Here is a 19,703-nt window from a genome sequence, read left to right as displayed (position 1 = left end):
GTGTCTTCCAGGGAGTTTTACTCAGCTCCCTGTCTGTTTACCTTGCTATTACATCGAAACCAAGCTGCGAGGTTAAAAACATAGGCTGATTTAGGGCTCCTTGAGCTTTCCTCGCCAGCCGGAAATCAATCGACCGTTGTTCCGAGATTCATGAAATGACCTCCCGAAGAGGAAGGCACACCGCATCCCAGGGCCCCAGCATCCGCCCTCTCAGTATGATCCTCATCAGAAGCAACTGCCACCCAGGAGAAATGGCTGCTAATTAGCATAGGCAAAGCGACGAGCTCCTCCGCTTGTCAATCATTTTGTATCTCTTCACCACATCAATATTACTAATACCAAGATCTGATCATCAGTATACTATTATCCTATCATTCCCGGATATCTCGGACAGTCATAGCTATGGGGAATTCAGCATCGAAACGATTATTTTCATCACCGTCCAGTTCAACGCAATCGTTTTGTTCTGCACCACCGTTGCCATCAGCGTCGATCCATTCAGCATCCTCATCAAACTCATCCATACCTTCGGAAATCACCTACGATTCCAGCCTGGAGGAATTCGCCGATCCAACTTTTCAAGACTCGATAGCCGGGCCGGAGTGCATCCATGTCGGCGCTGTCATCCTGTCTTCGGACAACAAACTCCTCCTCGTCCAACCTGCTGATAGTAGGTGAAGGAGCAGCCTGCCATCTCTTATCTGCAACTGTCCTAAAGCACCCCTAAATATATTTGATCCTGTTCTCCAGAGAAAATGAGAGACGGAACCGTGACTGACCAGCCCACTTCGCAAAAGCAAAATCGCCCTATAGATGGGACGTTCCTGGCGCGGCCACCAAGGTCACCGACGAGACCGCTCTTCACGGCCTCGTCCGTATCGTCTGGGAGCTGACCGGGCTGAAAGTCACCCGCATCATGCCGCCCATAGGCGAACCGCGAAGGGTCAACACATGTCCGGTGTATCCGAGCGCGACGGTCTCGAGGTATGACTTTGAGGTTCAGGTCAGCGACGAGCACCAGGGGGCGGTGGGGTTGCGCTCGGAGAATCAGCGACTGAAGTACCGCTGGGTGACGCGGGCAGAGTGCACGCATAGATACTTCATGGATATCTCGTGGGGGGGCCAATGCCTGGTCTCGGAGGATCCGAAGTTTCGATGGTATCTGATGAACTGGTGGGGAATGAGGAGAGCGGCGAGCAAGAGCCAACACGACGAGGCGAAGAGCGGGAGGACGGGCATTGGTTTCGGGCCTGTGCCCCTCCCTGGACCTGGGGATGCCACTCCGGGATGTTTTAAGCGCTTGATGGGTCTGTTGGAAAAGTGAAGCGTCAGCCGCTGAGCGTCGAAAGCTTGCTGGGCTTAGCGATGCAAGCAGTACATATTTAGCGAAGCAAGCAAGACAAGCACTTCGAAAACTTTGAATTCATAATCGGGACGGTGCTTCGCAGGAGACCAACTCGCTGTTGTGACTACGGCAGGATAGGATAAGAATATACTTGAATGGTAGAGCTATCTGACCTGCACGGCTAGATGACGAATATATGGCGGCCACGGATCCGAACACACACTCTATTCACATCGACACCAAGCTTGCGTTCTGAAGGTCGATCTGCATCAGGTCTAGTCCAGCGGCTCTCGATTAGCGACGGTAGTCAAGCCGAAACACGCCAGGCAGAGACGATTCAAGAATTACATATCGTTGATATCAAGTACCGAAGGGGTCAAGCACGCGTTGACAGCAGCGAGTAGCGGTGATTAGTGACGATTTGTTACCGCCCGTATATGTACTCGGATGAGAACCTGGTCGTATATATATATATATATATATATATACATACATACACATATATATGCTTGTATCGCACAAGAACAGAGTCAGCAAGGTACAAAGAAGCAAGATAACCAACACATCAGTGGAACCCCCTCGTATGTACACGCTGAGTTTTCAATCATCCAAACACGGAAAACCACGCACGAAGGGGCTGGGCGGGTACAACGCGGGGGGGTAAAACAGGATAGAGAAACTGGTCGATTGCCTTTCTTGATATCCTGTACAGTCTAGGATGAAGCGGAGTGGTGTTTTCGCTCGATTTACCGAGTGCGCGAGTAGGGCCGAGACAGTGTTTGTTGATGCTATGCTCTGCCTGCTACGTGCAGTGTGCGATGTTGGCTCGAGGGCGTTGCACCTCGGAGGGCTGGGAAGGCGGAGGATGCCGGGATGTAGGTAGATGCTTGAGGGCGAGAAGAAGCAAATGGGCAGCCGGGCTTGCTGGCGATTACGATTTAGCCACATCTCCCTCCGCCGACTACTCCTTTGTTGGGATGGGGATGGTCAAACAGCGGGTGATACCGTATACCGTAGGCGGGAACGCGATGTTTCGGGTTAGGCTGGAGTTTTAGACTGTCGATGGATACACATTGCGTATGTGTAGCTGGCTCGTCCGGAATTCATCAAGAGAGATAGATGCAGAGCAGCCTGAGAACAGTTCTCTGGTGGACGTGAGGATTCTTCGAGAGAGAGGTTCTGGTAGACGGAGGGGGGGGGGCTGCGAACGAGCAGTATAGGGGGCAGATTTCCCAGCTGGATGGGTCTTGGTCGTTGGAGACGAAGAGGGGACGCGGAGCTGAGGCAGGGACTGGAGAGTGAGGTTGGGATCGATGATTGTACATATTGTGATATCATACCTTTGAGGGGAAACGGGAACAATCTGCTTGTACCAGCACTGCTTGGAGTTTTTTCCATATTTCCTAACTTGATGAAAACTGGAAATTGATTGCAAAGCACGTGTGGCGGGTATAAGAAGGCTTCTGGCCCATCTCTCCTGTTTTAATCTCATGAACCTCACCAGATACAGCGAAGCTTGGGATTATATCCTTCCGCTTTAGATTATTAGACAGTAGAATACGGTATACTAGTATAGGTTATATGTAATCACTATGTTCTAGAGTTCGCTTTCAGCTGGTGGCCTTTAGTCTGATATTGTCGCTTTGGGTGAATTGTAAAACAGCTACAAAGCCGCGATTCGGCACTATATATACGTTCTTCCTCACCCAAATTACCTACTTGTCTTTCTTCCGATAACAAAATCTCCCGGGTCGGAAGGAAGATACAAACCCGCATCGCCTCTATTCCTTGGGTTCCTTGGAATTCATGATTACTGTCGCTATCCTCATCTTTTTGATCACGGTTTGCTCGAGCAATAGACTGGAATTGGATATTATTACTGATAAGGTCTCCAATACCTCAACAACCCACCTGATGCCAACTGGTTCTCGCCAACCACCATAATGTCCGTCCAGTCGTTTACACACCAGGCCATCCTAGCCGCAACCGCCGCTTCCAGTTTCGGATACCAGTATGGTGTGCTGTTTATACATTGCATACGCGTTGCACGAGGTCACCATATATAGACCCAGTTATGAATCCGAATGATGGGATCGCAATCCCCGTTGCGAATAAGCCCGACGGGATGCTTGGCAGTTGGTATAGCCTTCTATATCTATCCTCCCTTTGTTAGTACAAGGTTGAAATACTAAACCAACCACCAGAAAATTCGAAAGGCCTTAACGTGTGCACGCCCTTTAGTATCATACCAACAGATCAAGGGTAAGCACTTCACAGCTCTGGAGGAGATTTAACGCTCTTTGCTAACCAGTATCATTTGAAGCTTCCTCAAAGGACTCCTCCGTGAAAGAAAGACATCCTGCGATTTGGGGATGAGCGAGAGGACGACTGCTAAGGTGGGTAATATCTATTGCTTGCAGCATTACCGCAATGGGTGCGCCCAACTCCCCAGACATCGGTATATCTATTTCATTGCCCTTCTTATTCAGATATTGACTAACGCTCATCTAGATATAAATCGACTGGTTAATAACATTGAAACCATACCACCCTCGCATTCAGCACTTGTTCGGTCGTCGAAGACGCCACTCAAACGAACCATCGCGGCAAAAATTCCGGACCAGGTTACATCTACTCACCTCCTTTCAATATGGCATGGGTTATCTTTTGACCCCCTTTTATGAAAGAAGAGTTGCACCTAGCTTTCAAGTATCTCAATTATCCAGAATTGACAAAGTGCTGTAAGCTTCTTGGTGTGCCTAACAGGACGCCGACAATTCTCAGAATCGGTGCTTCCATTGCGCGGAGGGAGGGACATGGGAGTCGCGCAAGGGTTTCGGAGGCTGCGAAGTCGTGGTCCAACAAGCAACTCCTACGAGGAGCCGAATATGATGAGACAGAGCAGCGACTCCCAACAAGCAACTCCTACGAGGAGCCGAATATGATGAGACAGAGCAGCGACTCCCAACAAGCAACTCCTATGAGGAGCCGAACCTGACGAGACAGAGCAGCGACTCCCAACAAGCAACTCCTACGAGGAGCCGAGTATAACAAAACAGAGCAGCGACTCCAGACCTTGCGGCAAACACCGCCACGAAATCCGGAGGATCAAGACACGGAGCTAGAACTTCGGCCAGGAAGATCCAGTTGCTTCGACGAGAGATAGAGAGACTATCGTTAAAGGAGAAGGAAAAAAAGAGGGACGCAGCCTGACAGAAAGATTCCGGGATGTGGCCATGCGTGTCCGCAAAGAGGAGCTTCGATTGCGATTGACGGAACGTATACATCTGAAGAGCCCTCAACCAGCAGAAAACCCAGGTAGAACTACAATCATACCCGACGTGGTTTTGCATCACGACACATTCGACAACTTTGGCAAGACTGGGGTATTTTGTGGAGTCCTAAATTGGCTTGTAGAGACCCTCGAGACAAACCTTTTCAACCAGGGAATCAAGCCGACATTCGAGGATCCTGGTCTTGCCTCAGACGACAAATATTAGTGGAGCAGATGCGGTTTCAATCCTGCAAAGGAAGACAAGGAGTACATCTTTGTTGTCAGCGAAGAGGATGGAGACCTCATTGAAGAACTATGGAAGTCATTCTCCGACTTCTTTGCACGCTATAGTGATTCTGCCCTTGCTAATGTCACCTGTTCCATCAAAATGACTGCCAAGCTTTCGGTGAGTCAGAAAGGAGCACTAATTGGACAAAAGGAGTGGCGCATGGGAATCACTATCAGCAAAGCAAATGTCGTCGATTTGGTAGATGTCTTTAAGCTTCGCACCCAAGTTGCTTAAAAGAGTGTCTTTGGTTTTCGTGATAAGGCTAGAGGTAGACTCGCAGCAAAGTAAGCCTTTTTGGCTACGAGAAGATGAGAATGCTAAATCGTGGCTGCTATATCCTCTGAAACGCATTGGTTTTGAGAGACACTTCGGGTTTTTAAAATAGCTGGTGCTGCACAATTACACCATAAACAAATCACTTGAAGACTTTGTGGGACTTTTTGAATTCGCTTTTCCCGTTCGTTATATAGGATCAGAGTCTGATACAATGTTATCATCGAATAAGGAAATCGTATTTAGTCGTTTGGTTCTTGCTCGTTGCTTATCGGTTATAGATTTGTTTTTGGCTATTGAGAAGCGAACTAAGAAACATACTATTGCAAAAGACAAATTCAGCATTGCACCATTCTGTTTGTTGCTTTTATTTAGCAGAAGTTACTTTATAAACTCGTTTACTATGGTCCGGATGACCGATATAGCAATAAAGCGGTCGTAGGAAGTAATACGCAATGTTTCATTTACTACGCTTTAAGACATGTAAGAGTGGATATCATAAAGTATGAGTAGTCGCATTATAGTGGGATTTTCGTCGTTGTATTGTTAATAAAGTAGCAATAGTTTAGACAATTAGCATACAGCTCTATTCATTCGTACTTTTATGAGATTTTCTAAGACAGACATAGCGAGTGCTTTAGTGCCTTTAATTGTGTGGCACCGGGACGATATTATGCATTATATAATGCTAGCTCATATGATAAGATTCATCGTTAAGAGTTCGAATAATGAAAAGTAAATTGATAAACTTCGGACTTAGTTTAGATAGCAAAGTGGACTCAATGCACTTTTTAAAACACTTGCTTATAGTATATGCGTTCTTTAGTTTGCCTTAGTACTATAGCGTTCCTGATCTATGTATAGTGATCGATGGACCGGTACTATTGCTAGTCATTATGCTACGCGAACGAAACGAATAGCTTTATGCTTTAGCTTGTGGACTTGATATATTAACGTGAAGTAGGCACGATTCTTTAAGAATTGCATATGAATTGTAAGTGAGCTTACATTCTCGTATACCTTTCGAGTCTGCAACTACGAATATAAGTTGAGTTTCAGACAATACTATGTTTGCTTACGACGCATTTGATTCTATTAGCAATCCGGCGTCTATTAGTAAATCAACGAATGGCATGGAGAACCTTCTATAAAGCTGAACGTTGACCTTGGGTGTTGAGATGGTTGATGATCCTTTATCTCCTGGAGGAAAATGCTTAGATGAATGTACTCTACTAGCACGCTCTGTTATTTGGCGAAGGTGTGCTATGGCATTTGATACGTGTGGTTGCAATAGCGTGGCTGAAACTATCGTGCTGTTGTCAGTGACCACGGCGAAGCCACGACCCCCGCAACAAAGATAACACCACGGCTGGAGCTCCTACAGATAATGCGACCGCAGCCAACGCTTCCGCGAAAGACGCGGTAATGTCGCAAGGACAAGGCGGTTTACCTTTGCAAAGTTCAACAGGAATTATAGCCAGGCTCTTTCACGACCAAGCAGGGAACTTATATGGAGTTTGGTGGTATGACCAGGACCTTTGTGGCTGGATCGGATTTAGCTACAACTACTCTGCGGTGTTAGAGGATGGAAAGCTGGAAAACGGAGTGAGCTGCTCAGAATTTGCGCATACGGTGATCTCGAGACTTCTTCCAATCTCTCGATGGGGGGGGACCAACGAATCGAGTTGGGCTTTAGTAGTGAAAATAGAAGAAGAGATCTACGGCGACGAGCCATTTGCTCAAGGCAGGAATCGTCAGGCAGATGACTCTGTGGATGCGGAAGGCCTACAGAAGTTCGATCAGACCCTTCGTCTACCACCGATTCATTTTCACAACGGCTTCAGAAAGTCGGGCGAACTGGAATGGTATCAGGAATCGATATCGCCATCTGCGTAGCAACCACGCTTGAGACGATCACCGTGAAGCCTCAGCTCCCAGAGGTCCACGTCATCGTCCTGTACCGATTCGTACTCTTTATATGAGTGCTGTGTCAAGCTAGGGACAACCAACAGAAACGGTCAATGATCGATAGTATGGCTCTCCGACAGTCATACGAACGCCGCGGACTAGCCGAGGTTCGCTGGTATAGCGACAAAAACAACGCGCGCAGACGCGATGACGAAATTGATCCCTAACAAAACACCAACCAGCTTCGTCGATGCCATCAAAGTTCGATATCAACACAGTCAGTATTCGAGTGGAAGGATGGGTAAAGAGAAGTTGGGAGTCTCAAGGAATTACTCGCTCCAAATCAGGAAGTTAGATTAACAGATGACGATTTCGTCTTGCATTTGCTCTTAAGGAGAAGAGGTTTCTTCGGTCTTGAAGGATACCAAGAATAACCGTGGGAACGCTGGACTAGAGGAATAGAGGGATCGGAGTTAAGGACTCGGGATCGGGGTTAGTGGCACGTGCAGCCTTGGCACCACTACTACCGGTACTACTACCTACCACTTCCCACTCACATAGAATAGCTATTTCTCCTTAGACTTAACAACACCAACGAATACTCCAGAATAGCATTCGTTATCAGGTCTCAACCCGGTGTGCACACCCTATGTGATACCAACAATAACGAAGTCTAGCACCAAGAATGAACGCGTAATCATCACCATCATCATCATCATCATCAATAAGCGATTGCCCTCTCCCTTCCAGAACCCATCCAGAATTCAACAGCAACGCAGGCTGGAGAAGCACCTGGCAGATTATACCAAATAAGAAATCCCAGCACGGTGCTAACGCCGCCGCGCTCATCATCGGATCCATCGACAGACCAATTACAAACCAGAAAGCGGACCACCGAAAAATCTTTTGTTGCACGTCTCAGATTGGTTTAATATATTAATTTCCTCCGTGCGAGCGGGAAGGATTCTCCCATAAGTCTTGTGTTAACTACTTATCACCCTCTGCTATACAGTAATCAGTCCCGCCCCGCGCGTCCATGCTTTTTCCTACCGCTTAGTTTTGGTGGGGGCGGGGGAGGGGGGGGGAAAGGCCTTGCATCACTCATCCATCTACCTACCTTACCTACGATTTTCGAAACGTCGACCACTTGTTTTATATAAACAGAAGAAGAGCGCACGAGAAGTACCATCCGGACTCCTCCTCTCTCTCCCCCAAGTTTCAAGTGGGACGTCCACAATCAGAACGTGTATATGAGGAGGAGGTCCGACGTTTATGATTAGCAGGATGTAGACTTTCAGTGCAGAAGATTACGCGGTCGGTAATCGGTAAAAGGGAAGTCCCGCCAGCCCGCCAGGAACAACTCTGATCTTCCTAGTCGCATAATTTCATCGGCCCGATCAGAGGAGTTTGAAAGCACCGAGATAGAAAGATAGAAAGATGGAGGGAGGGCAGTGGTCTGTTGCACGTCTGCAAAACGCAAAATACATTGGAAGCCTCCGTGCGGGAGATGTGAAATGCCAAAAACGCGTGGGCAGACCCTTGACACCAAGAAATTATCGTGTCGCGTCCGGAGCCAGCTCGGTCTACCCGATACTTGACCTTTCTTGGAAGAAGCATAGCCAAACGAAAAGATTGCCATTCGGCCGGTGCCAGATAGCGTGTGATGAAGCTTTCCATTCTGCTCGTGGGTATATGCGATCTCATGATATGAGACGAGGAGACTATTCTTTCTGCCTGTGCTATGAACAACGAACACCATAACGCCCACCCTGTTTCGCTGCTCAGAGCCCTAGTATTCCTACCACCTGCCCATCCTGCGAGACTGGTCCTCGTAGCATAAATCCTATCATACCCATACCCAGACGCAGACCCGTGTTGTCCTAGCCCTGCCGTAACCCGTAATGATATAACGAAAACAGAACCAACGAACGATCGTGAGAAGTAGGGTGTGAGCGTCGTGAAAATGTCGTGAAACTGGCGTAAAAATGTCGTGAAAATGTTGTGAGAATGCGTCGCTTTTGATAAGGAAAAGCTTCTACTGCTTCTCCAAGTTGTGGGCAAGATATGGCGGCCGCTCTAGCAGATATGCACTCTCCTCGTGGCGGTGGTAGGTGCCGAGCCACCGCGCAAATGGGTCCCGAGATGAAACGTCGGGAGGAGAGGGAGCGAAATAGCCAGGTTGAAAGCAAATCTCGTAATCGGTCTCGAGGACTTCGTACACATCTTCATTCACACCCTCGATGATGCCACCACTGAGTGTGTTGCTGAGAGAAGGACCTCCCTCCTCAGCGGAGCGTTGTGGAGTCAGAGTGTAGTCGTCGGACTTGACTCCGCTGTTATGGCTAGTATCACCCTCAATTAGACCAGTAGCGGCGTCGATGTCTGCGAACATTCCGTATATGGGAACTTCGATCTCAGAACGATCGTCCTCGGGATAGAGGGTGAAATCTTTATAGGCCATTTCAGGTGCGACCGAGTCTTCAACTTCGAAAAATCCGCTATCGTGTGGGTCCTCAGCCACAGCGGGAGCGGCCTCAGCGATGGCTTTGTGAAATGTTGAAGGAGAGTTCTTGTCTTCGATCTGAGCATCGACATTGTCTGAGGGAGCAGAAAAGATCTGGGCTTGGCCAGCGTGCTGAAGGGGCGAGGCCATGTTGGAGTTGAGGCTAGGCAGACATAAGTCACGTTCTTCCGTACTTGGGAGGGGTCGTGATACTTACGTCCTGAGGATTGGACACCGTTGATGTATTGCGCAGGATACGAGAGACGAGGGCGGGGTTGATGCAATGCAGCAGCGCAAGTGCAGTGGTTGTGGTAGATTGTTGTGTCGAGGATTTGAATTGAGAAAGAAGTACTTAGGAGGGGCAGAAGCAGAACGACGGACACGTGATTGAGATACAGTATAGAAGCGAAAAAGTGATGAGAAAGACACAGAAAGGACGCGAAGCTTGTGGAGTAGAAAGCTTGGCGACTTGCCAGACTCAAGTGCTCACCAGCAGGACTTCGAACTTCGAAGGACTTACCTGGACCAGGCCCAGTGATTGAATCGAGGCATGGGATGGGCGATTGGTCAAAAGCAGATCGACAACCAAATTCATGATTGCGATACAACAATACGATGCGCCGAGTTGTGACAGCACAAATATTATTGAGCCGAGCACAATTCTCTGTCATTGTTGGGTGCTGACAGTAAACAAACAATAGACAGCGCCCTCATGTCGAGAAGGGCATCGATTCGACCGAGGGCACCAGAGGGTGGTACCAATCACCATGCGTAATTCTTCTATCCACGCCCGTTATCGTTCGTTCTTCGTCCAAGAGTGCTGCTGGGTGCGGATACCCAGTACGTCGATTTTCAGAGAGGAGTGCATCAACAGACAGCGCAAAAGCGCAAAGAAGGGCTCGCGAAAGCGTAACTTAAACAGGAGAAAGGGGGGAGAGCGGTAAAAGACGAGTACAGACGAGTGCGGATGCTTCGCCTTCGCTCGCTCTCCACGCAAGAGATGGTGACGGATGGCCCTTCGACTTGTATTATACCTCTCCTACCTACTTTTTGCCCCAGACAGTGGGGGTGATGCACAAAGTGACCGAGCCAGGATCGCAGACCACTCGGCCCCTCCGTCTGCCAGCCACCGCGAAGAGCGATTGGTCTTCTGCGAAATGAGTGAGACGGGCCTCCAGGCAGACGCAGAGTACGGTCTTGCGGCGTGGTCAACTCTGAACGCTGCCAGCTCGGTGAACAGTGCCATGAAACCCTTCTCGCGGGCGGTTGGTTGGCTCTCATTGGTGGATTCTTGCCGCCGTGTGTGAGACAAAAGATGCCGGCAGTGAGTTGCTCACGCCACGTCCCATGGAAAATGCATATATATATATATATATATACATATACATATATCTGCATCTGGACTTGGATCCGGAAAGCGAGCAGTGCAAGGGCTTCCTCCACTTCGCTTCGAAAGGGGTTCGAGTTGACCAGCTGGCAGAGGGAAAGGCTGAGGCTAAGGCAGGAGAGACAGCGACGTTCGATCAGTAGGTATGCAAGACGGGCGGGGTTGGTGATACCAAAAGTTGAAAAGGCTGTGTGATTCATTCGTTCATAAACCATGTCATCTCCGGAGTCGGGCTGCCCTCCCAAGCCAAATGTCGCAGATGCGGGAAGAACAGTTGCTGATGGATTCGATGAAAATGCAAAGAACTGTTGCCGACCGGCCATATTTCCTTTTCGAGAGCTTACATAAGCCAGCTCGCAAGATGACATATCACGTGATATAACGAAGGCCATCCCGAGGCATGCTCCCGTTAGACAAATATACGCACGCGCACGAGCGATTTGCATCGTAATCTAACCTTATACTCAAATATACCTAGTACCCCCTCCGTGTGTACGATTTGCATCACGATCGTCCAAGCACCCGCCTCGAGTCAGCTGAGCGCTAAAATTATTAAGCGAGAATCTTCGTACTTGGACACTTTTTTCTTTGTTTAAACCAATCTCTTAGATATTCAATAACTCGACCTCGTCGTTGCCTCATTCATTTATTTAACATATCACCGTGACTCATGTAATTTATTTAACATATCACCTTGACTCATGTAATGACCTGCGTTAAATAGCGTCTGTTTGAGAAACGAGACTTAGAAGCGTTGCTTCTTCGGTAAGGTACTTGCACCAACTTTGAAGTGAAAAGTCAAGTACTTCACCGAGGCGAACGCTAGGACGATCTGCGCTTATTATTCCCAATCGGGCTAGTGGATGTAAACTTAACTAGCGGGTGTAAACTTGCTAATATAAACATACTACGTACTAGTAGTACGTAGTTGAAGCCCGTTAAAGGGGCCGAAACTTTTATCCGAAATTCGCCGGAGATAAACATACGTATTAAGTACTGGTACTACTACTAGTAGTAAGTTACAGTAAGTGTTCTCAAACCTTTTTCAAAAGTCTTTAACTCGATTCCTCGAGCCCCTTGCTCTCGGCGAGCCTCCCTCCCACCTACTCGCTATGGCCACAGATTACCGTATACTCCGTACTCGCACCGGAGCATTACGGGCCTGATAATTAATCTCCTTCTCGATCCCCCCCTTAATATCTAGATATCGGATCCAATTCAGCTCTATAGATCGTAAAGCGGTGGTTTCTGAATGGCTTGAAGCCTGATCAACTTGATCGCATACGGAGTAAAATAAATACTTGCGTAAAGATACTTTTCAAGGCTCAATCGTTATACGTAGTAAGTTTATTACTTAGTTTAAGCTTCAATAAGAGCCCTTGCCGAAATAATGTACTACTACGGACGTAATCATAAGGGAAAGAAGATAAGGTTGATTAATTAGATCGCTATAATGTCATAAGCGTACGGAAGTGTTACACCTTGAGAGTAAGTAGTAGTAGAATAATCAAGGGGTTTAAAGTGGAGATTTAGACTTTGAAGGCTCCTTCGGGCTGTAACACTTAGGCCTGGATAATGGTGTATAGACTATGGAGGTATACGAAGGTGCTGGGAGTAAGTTAGTTGTAGGTCCCCGCCTTCACGCCTGCTTTACATAGCAGAATCGATGTCAGAATATTTCACTATCACGAATCACCTTGCCCAACCACATTGCTAACGAAGGCAGTGACCTAACTTACCTCCAGCACCTTTGTAGCGGTTATATAATTCCCTTTGTCCTGATCCACTATAGAAACTAGCTTAATCGGGCTATACCTTTACGATCTTACTACGTATCTACTACGTAGTAGTACTACGTCTATCGGCTTCATCGTTTATCGGTTGCCGTATAAACCTTCTAGTAGAATAGCGCGTGGGGCTGTTGACTTTACAAGATCCACGCACTACTTACGTACCACGGTACAGGCCTAAGTATTACCCCTCGAGGGTACCTTAAAAGTTTAGTTTCCACTTTAAAACCCCTGTTTTCCCTACCCTCGAGGGGTAATACTTACGCCTGCGACGTAGTACGTACAGTAGTAGTATTCGACTTTTAATCAGCTTTAGCATACGGAGGTGCTAAGGTTAAGTTACTGTACGTCAGCGCCTTTACCCCTGCTTTACATAGCTGCTTTACATACTAGCTGCTTTACATAGCTGCTTTGCATAGCAGTGCTTTATATAACAGTGCTTTACATAGCAGTGCTTCACATAGCAGTGCTTCACATATCAGAATCTGTAATAGAATATTTCATTATCAAAAATCCCCTTGCCCGATCCCCTTGCCATCGAAGGCGGTGATCTACTAGTAACCCACCCCTAGCACCTCCGTAGTTTCGAAGTCCATCTACTACTACTAGTACGTACTACAACTCGGATATACTAGTACTAGTGCAACTATATATGGAGGTACGGGCGTTGAAGTTTATCACCGCCCAATCCTGTCAGCCAATAGATCCTCTGACTTAAACGAATTTTTGGATTAGCTGGCAGAATTGGGCGGTGGAGAACTTTAAAGCTTGTACCTCCGCCCCGTAAGAGGACTGACCCGGCAATTCGGGATAGGACAGCCGAGAAAACAAGGGGTGCGCACAGACCTTTCAAGGACACCTTTCTCCATTTCTTCCTTCGCAACTTATACCGTAATCTCTTCTCTCTTCGTAGGCAGTTGAAAACTTCTTTCAAAACGTCGTTCTGATACCGTAATGACGTACTTTATCAGTTAATATCATTTATCGGACATATTGATCGTTTGTCGATCGATCGTTGTAGGTCATAGTAGTTTTGGAATATTATTATTTCCCCTCTGCATGTTTATCAGACCCAGTTCGGCCTCATACAAGTACGTACGTAGTAGCACTTACTACAGTACAGTACTAAGTCGTCGAGCGTTGATTTTCGAATGCCTCAAAGCCCGGTCAACTCTACTCCCCCTATGAATAATTAGAGAAAGTATAATCTCGCAGGGGCTTTTATTAAGGTTTGAACCAATCAACTTACGTAGTATAAAGATTCAGCCCTGAAAATCATCTTCGGGCAAGTACTACTATTTGATCTGTGCAATAAAGTTGATAAGGCTTTAAGCCATTCAGAAACCACCGCTTTACGATTTATAGGGCTAAACTGGGTCCGACATTTATTCACAGGAGAAGATAGTACTACATGTATGAAATACTGGCTCAACGATACTTGTAAGTGGTAAGTACGTAGTAGTAGTAGTACATTTCAAGACTGGGTTTAAGTCTTGGTAAGAGCCCTAGCAAAGTTATACTTTCCATATATACGTAGTAGTAGTACTTTCCCCCCCCCCCATGAATAAATGTCGAAAGTATAATTTCGCAAGAGATCTTACCAGGGCTTAAACCAATCAAATTACCACGGTACAGGCCTAAGTATTACCCCTCGAGGGTGCTTCAAAAGTTTAGTTTCCATTTTAAAACCCCCGGTTACCCTACCCTCGAGGAGTAATACTTACGCCTGCGACGTAGTATAAGGATTCAGCTTTGAAAAGTATCTTTGAGCCAGTATTTAGTCTATACAGTGGAGTTGACAGGGCTTTGAGCCATTAAGAAACCACCGCTCTATGTTTTATGGGCCTAAACTGGGTCCGACATTTATTCATGGGGGGGGAGAGTAGTATTCATAGGGGGTAGTAACGAGGCGTTATTGATCAATTGCGAATAAACGTTTCCAAGCGTTGGGGTTACAACCCCCTGGTAGACCCCTAGTAAAATATACTTTTCGTCTCTTATTTAGGATGAAGGATACTAGTAGTAACGCTGAAACTCGAGCTGAGACTCGAGTACTTGCTAATCTTTTTAATCTTTCGCCCGGGAAGCTTCTTGTTAAGTAGCCGGGGGCTAGTCTGATACTATTCCAGTCACGTGTTTAACGAATAACGAATAACGGGTTGAAGGCATTAAACTTCACGAACAACGAATGACCCCTCTATTGTATTAATTAAGCACGACAACCCCACTACTAGCAATCGGGAGTGGCCACTATCTGGTCCGTACCCTATAATCCATTATCTGCATTTGATCTGAAACGAAGTCTTCAACATGAGACGAATCAGAAGGGTATTTAGAGTCTAGCCGGAAAGAGATGGCTCTACGAACTAAATTGGGCATTATAAAGACCACAGTCCATGCTTGGACGGTCTGCAAACATCTCTTGTCCTCTGATCTTTTCATGAAACCAAGCATCGTCGCTCTCTTATAACATCTTGTCGCCAAGATGCATTCCACTCTTTTCTTCGCGTTGGCTTGTGCATATGCAAGCACGGTTCTTGCATGTACATGTGTTGTGACGGAGTATTCTAAGATTCCTGGGGCTCTAGCAAAATGCACGGATATTGTGCTTCAAGACATTGCAGCGCCGTCCAACGGAACAATCGATCTTTCCAAGGCGAAGAAGGGCTCCGTGATTACATTCGCTGGCACGACAACTTTCGCGTTTACCAATTCGAGCGACTTCATCCCTATGAAGTTCGGCGGAAAGAATATTACTATCAGAGGTACTCCGGACTCAATCATCGATGGAAACGGACCAATGTATTGGGATGGATTGGGGTCGAACGGAGGTTTACCCAAGTGAGAGCTCCCAGTGCCAATCCTCCGTCATCACTACTGACATTAAAGACCAAATCATCTCATCGCAGTCAAGATGAATGATTCGCTCATCGAGAACCTGCAGCTCCAGAACTGGCCGGTTCGGGCATTTAAACTTGGTAACTCAAGAGACGTCACGATTCGCAACATCTACTTGGACAACACACTCGGAGATCTCCCCAACGACCTCAGTGGGGGCAAGAACGCCGCCCATAACTCGGATGCTTTTGGTGTCGGCACTAAAAGCAAAAATATTTTAATTCATAATTGCACCGTGTACAACCAAGATGACTGTGTTGCTGTCACATCCGCGGACAACGTCACTGTCTCAAACCTTTACTGCTCGGGCACCCACGGATTGAGCATTGGTTCTATCGGAGGAAAATCTTATAATAATGTCACCAACATTCTCGTTAGTCTCGTTCAACTCCTTTCCAAACGTTAAACTTACTTACAAAACACGTAGTTCACGGACAGCTACCTCCGCAACTCAACCAACGGCGCCCGCATCAAAAGCAACTTCAACACGACCGGCTACGTCGCTAACATCACCTACTCCAATATCCAGATGTTTAACATCTCCGATTACGGCATCGTCGTGCAGCAGGACTACTTGAACGGCGGACCGACTGGCACGCCTTCCAATGGCGTCATCATCGAGAACGTGCTGTTCAAGAACATCACGGGCACGGTAACCAGCGATGGTATCAGTTACTACGTGCTATGCGGCACGGGCTGCAAGAATTTTGTGTTTGAGGACGTCAAAATCACGGGCGGTAAGCCGAACAGCAGCTCATGTAATTTCCCAGCGAGCGGATGTCCGTTGGCCTCTTATAAGACTTATAAGAGCAAGCCATTACCAAAATATCCCACGTGTAAGAGTCCCCCGTCCGCATATTGAGGGCAATTTCTAGGGTCTAGCGCAGTGAGCTGCGCTATTTTTGTTGGGATATCATTCAGACCTTTAGATTACATGTCTAGGGCACTTGTACGCTGGGCGTACAGCCCTTGGCATCAGCATATAAGGCTCCTTCAGAGTCTTATTTGCAATTTCCGAACTTCACGAATATACGATTCACTTTGTAAATATTACTTTATACACTTCGTCACTTTTTACCCTTCACTTATACCCTCGACATTGATTAATACCCAACTTCGTTATTGAGTATAGATGTGTAAGGGTACCTTAAAAGAGATCGACCTATACACGAAAACTTTGCGAGGAGATGCGAAAGAATATCGATGAACGTCAATTTTCGATCTCTTCGCTAAGCAATGCAAATCTCTCACTTCGTTTCCGCCAGCCTCGGGGTACATTCAATACACCCTCGCGCCTCACTCTTAATGCCTGGGGCTATCTAAAGAAGAGTTTTCCCTTAACGTAGCTTTTGTTCTCGATTGGATAGTACTACGTCCAAAGCGTAAGTATTACCCCTTGAGGGTAGGGTAACCAGGGGGTTTAAAGTGGAAACTAGTAGTAAACTTTTGAGGCACCCTCGAGGGGTAATACTACGTCGCAGGCGTAAGTATTACCCCTCGAGGGTAGGGAAAACAGGGGGTTTAAAGTGGAAACTAAACTTTTAAGGCACCCTCGAGGGGTAATACTTAGGCCTGTACCGTGGTACTTAGGCCTGTACCGTGGTACTACTACGTCGCAGGCGTAAGTATTACCCCTCGAGGGTAGGAAAAACAGGGGGTTTAAAGTGAAAAATAAACTTTGGAGGCACCCTCGAGGGGTAATACTTAGGCCTGTACCGTGGTAAGTGCGAAATTGGCTTTTTTCAAACTGAAATAAAGGTTAACGTACAACTATTAACGATTGCAAAAGTTATGCGGGACGCGTTTGAATCAAAATTCGCAGCATAGAGCGGCATTCAAACTTGAGAATTAATTAAGGGATTCGAAAACTTGCTCCACTACTCATGTTCGAGGCATTTGGAAACCATCGGTCATGATTTTAGAAACAGTTTCTGGAAATCGATTAATAGTGGGACTTGACGTCGCAACTTTGAAGGGCCTTCCCCAAAGTAGGCGAAACAATTATGCCCCGCGTCGAAAATAAAATCATTATCTATTTCTTTTTATGTACTAAAAGCTTCGTGATTAGAAATTGGTATCTCATTAAAATACGACTATATGGATCTAATGATTTTGATTTCAATACTTTAATATAATTGGTCATCGTGTTATTCGGGTTCAAATATATTATTATTTGATGAAAGATTCGCCTGATTTTGCTAGATTTGTTACGGCTGGAGAAGAATAGTATTGTAATACTATCTAATCGTACGCTTGACACTTTACGAGTGGGGGGCTACGATTCTTTACCTGTACGAGGTGCCCCCTACGAACCTTCAGCTCTTTTTCTTTCTCTCTCCTGCGGTAGAAAGAGAGATAAAGAGTCTGGAGAGCCGAAATTGAATCATCGACATGCGACGTCTCCTCGAAGAGATTTCCCTTTACCGGCGATTCCGAACCTCCCTCCTCCTTCTCGAATACTACGCCGACTACGATCTATACCTGACGGGCATACCGACTGAAAAGACCAAGAGGATTTGCGATAGAGGGGGAACGTGTATAAGAGATAGGATAGGAAGGGCTTAGTTCGATTGATCGAAAACACGGTACTGCGCCTTCGAAAGAGCGTTCTGCAAACACACCGGCTCTATCCAAGGGCTACGAACGCGAGCCTTTTTAGCTCTACGACGAAAGAGAACGATGTTTGTACTATACGGATCGAGGCCGCCCGTAGGGCCACACGTATTCGACAGTTGTCGAAAGAAAACTCGACGCACATCACTATGAATTGCTTTTAAAGGGTTTACAAGTGTTCAGCTATTTGACGAGAGGTTTTCCTCAACGTGGTTTTTACTCTCGATTAGATAGTACTTTATATATAATTCCTTTACTTAGCACGTCGCCGTACCCTATGAGAGGTCCCCAGGGTCCAAGCATTGCGTTTTGGATACCCGCCCGACGTTAATAAATACAACAACAACAACAACAACAACAACAACAACAACAACAACAACAACAACAACAACAACAACAACAACAACAACAACAACAACGACACTTTACGAGTGTCTCGACTGTATCATATTTTATTATTATTATAGCTTTAAGATTCGTTAAGATGCACGCGATTAAGATCGTAAATTTTATCAGATTTTCGCTTGATTTTAATAGCATTTGACGCGGGATATAACTGTTTCGCCCATTTTAAAGAAAGGCCCTTGAAGTTGCAACGTCAAGTCCCATTATTAAGCGAAATGAAACACGCCTCATGCTTGCAAATTGTTTAACAATTGAATTATCTCCACTTTTCGTTAACTTGATTAAATCGCGTAAATGGATTTCGAAGACCGAGTTATCGTACCGAGTTATCTTAATATAGCGTAAACCACCTTGGCGCACACTTAACAGCTAAGAGAGGGGGAACTCTTGAGAACTTACGAATCTGTGCTTTGCTGAGCCGCATGTATTCGATATAAGATATATCGTCATATTCGTCAAGGTCGAGGCGTTTGCGAATGTAAGAAATAAGAGGTTTATATCGAGGGTTTATTGGCCGTTCGGCAATAATCTTACGAGCCTGAAAATTACGTAGTATGAACTTAGAAATGCTTTCGAATAGCTCGAATAGAACTGCGACGGCGGTAACTGTGATATAATAGTAACAAAATCGGGCTATAACGAATGCGATCGGTGCCTATTGAATTGAGGATATACTTTGAAGATACTAAATAATGCTGGCGGAATAGGTAGTAGTACAATTGCACAACAGGTTCAGGGCCAGGGCATAGGATTAGCCTCGAACCAAAGCCAAGCTAGGCCGAATAGAGTTTCCAAAAGTCGAGATAACACTGTCTTTAGTGCTAAACAAGTTAGAAGGTCTTTAACCGTCATCTCTGACACCGTCCACCTTACTAAGAATCTTGGCTGTGGCGCTGACTCTATACTGTAGCATAACTCAGTCCTATAACTCAACTCCAAAATCCGCCTATTCACATAAATCAGTAAGTCGCCCTCCAAGCAGACAATGTGACGAATATGTAGCAGATGCCATGATCGG

The 19,703-nt window shown here is 46.4% G+C and overlaps 3 protein-coding genes across 3 annotated transcripts; 2 read left to right on the top strand and 1 right to left on the bottom strand.

The window, feature by feature from the left end:
* Positions 1-402: 402 nt before the first annotated feature.
* Positions 403-1,324, top strand: L3040_003859 (uncharacterized protein; the record flags this gene model as incomplete). Its single annotated transcript, XM_007294963.1, has 2 exons — positions 403-670; positions 783-1,324. 2 exons carry the CDS (start codon positions 403-405, stop codon positions 1,322-1,324), a joined length of 810 nt encoding a protein of 269 aa, XP_007295025.1.
* Positions 1,325-9,124: 7,800 nt separating this feature from the next.
* L3040_003858 (uncharacterized protein) lies at positions 9,125-10,144 on the bottom strand (the record flags this gene model as incomplete). Its single annotated transcript, XM_007294966.2, has 3 exons — positions 9,125-9,755; positions 9,810-9,812; positions 10,113-10,144. 3 exons carry the CDS (start codon positions 10,142-10,144, stop codon positions 9,125-9,127), a joined length of 666 nt encoding a protein of 221 aa, XP_007295028.2.
* A 5,110-nt stretch (positions 10,145-15,254) lies between these two features.
* L3040_003857 (uncharacterized protein) lies at positions 15,255-16,529 on the top strand (the record flags this gene model as incomplete). Its single annotated transcript, XM_007294967.1, has 3 exons — positions 15,255-15,610; positions 15,659-16,040; positions 16,095-16,529. 3 exons carry the CDS (start codon positions 15,255-15,257, stop codon positions 16,527-16,529), a joined length of 1,173 nt encoding a protein of 390 aa, XP_007295029.1.
* Between the last annotated feature and the right edge of the window lie 3,174 nt (positions 16,530-19,703).

The sequence above is a fragment of the Drepanopeziza brunnea genome, assembly GCF_022702325.1.
Source record: "Drepanopeziza brunnea f. sp. 'multigermtubi' strain 214-2 chromosome Unknown ctg5, whole genome shotgun sequence".
NCBI classification, from domain to species: Eukaryota; Fungi; Ascomycota; class Leotiomycetes; order Helotiales; family Drepanopezizaceae; genus Drepanopeziza; species Drepanopeziza brunnea.
Note: the sequence above shows the minus strand (reverse complement) of the source record. Positions and strands in the feature narration are given on the sequence as shown.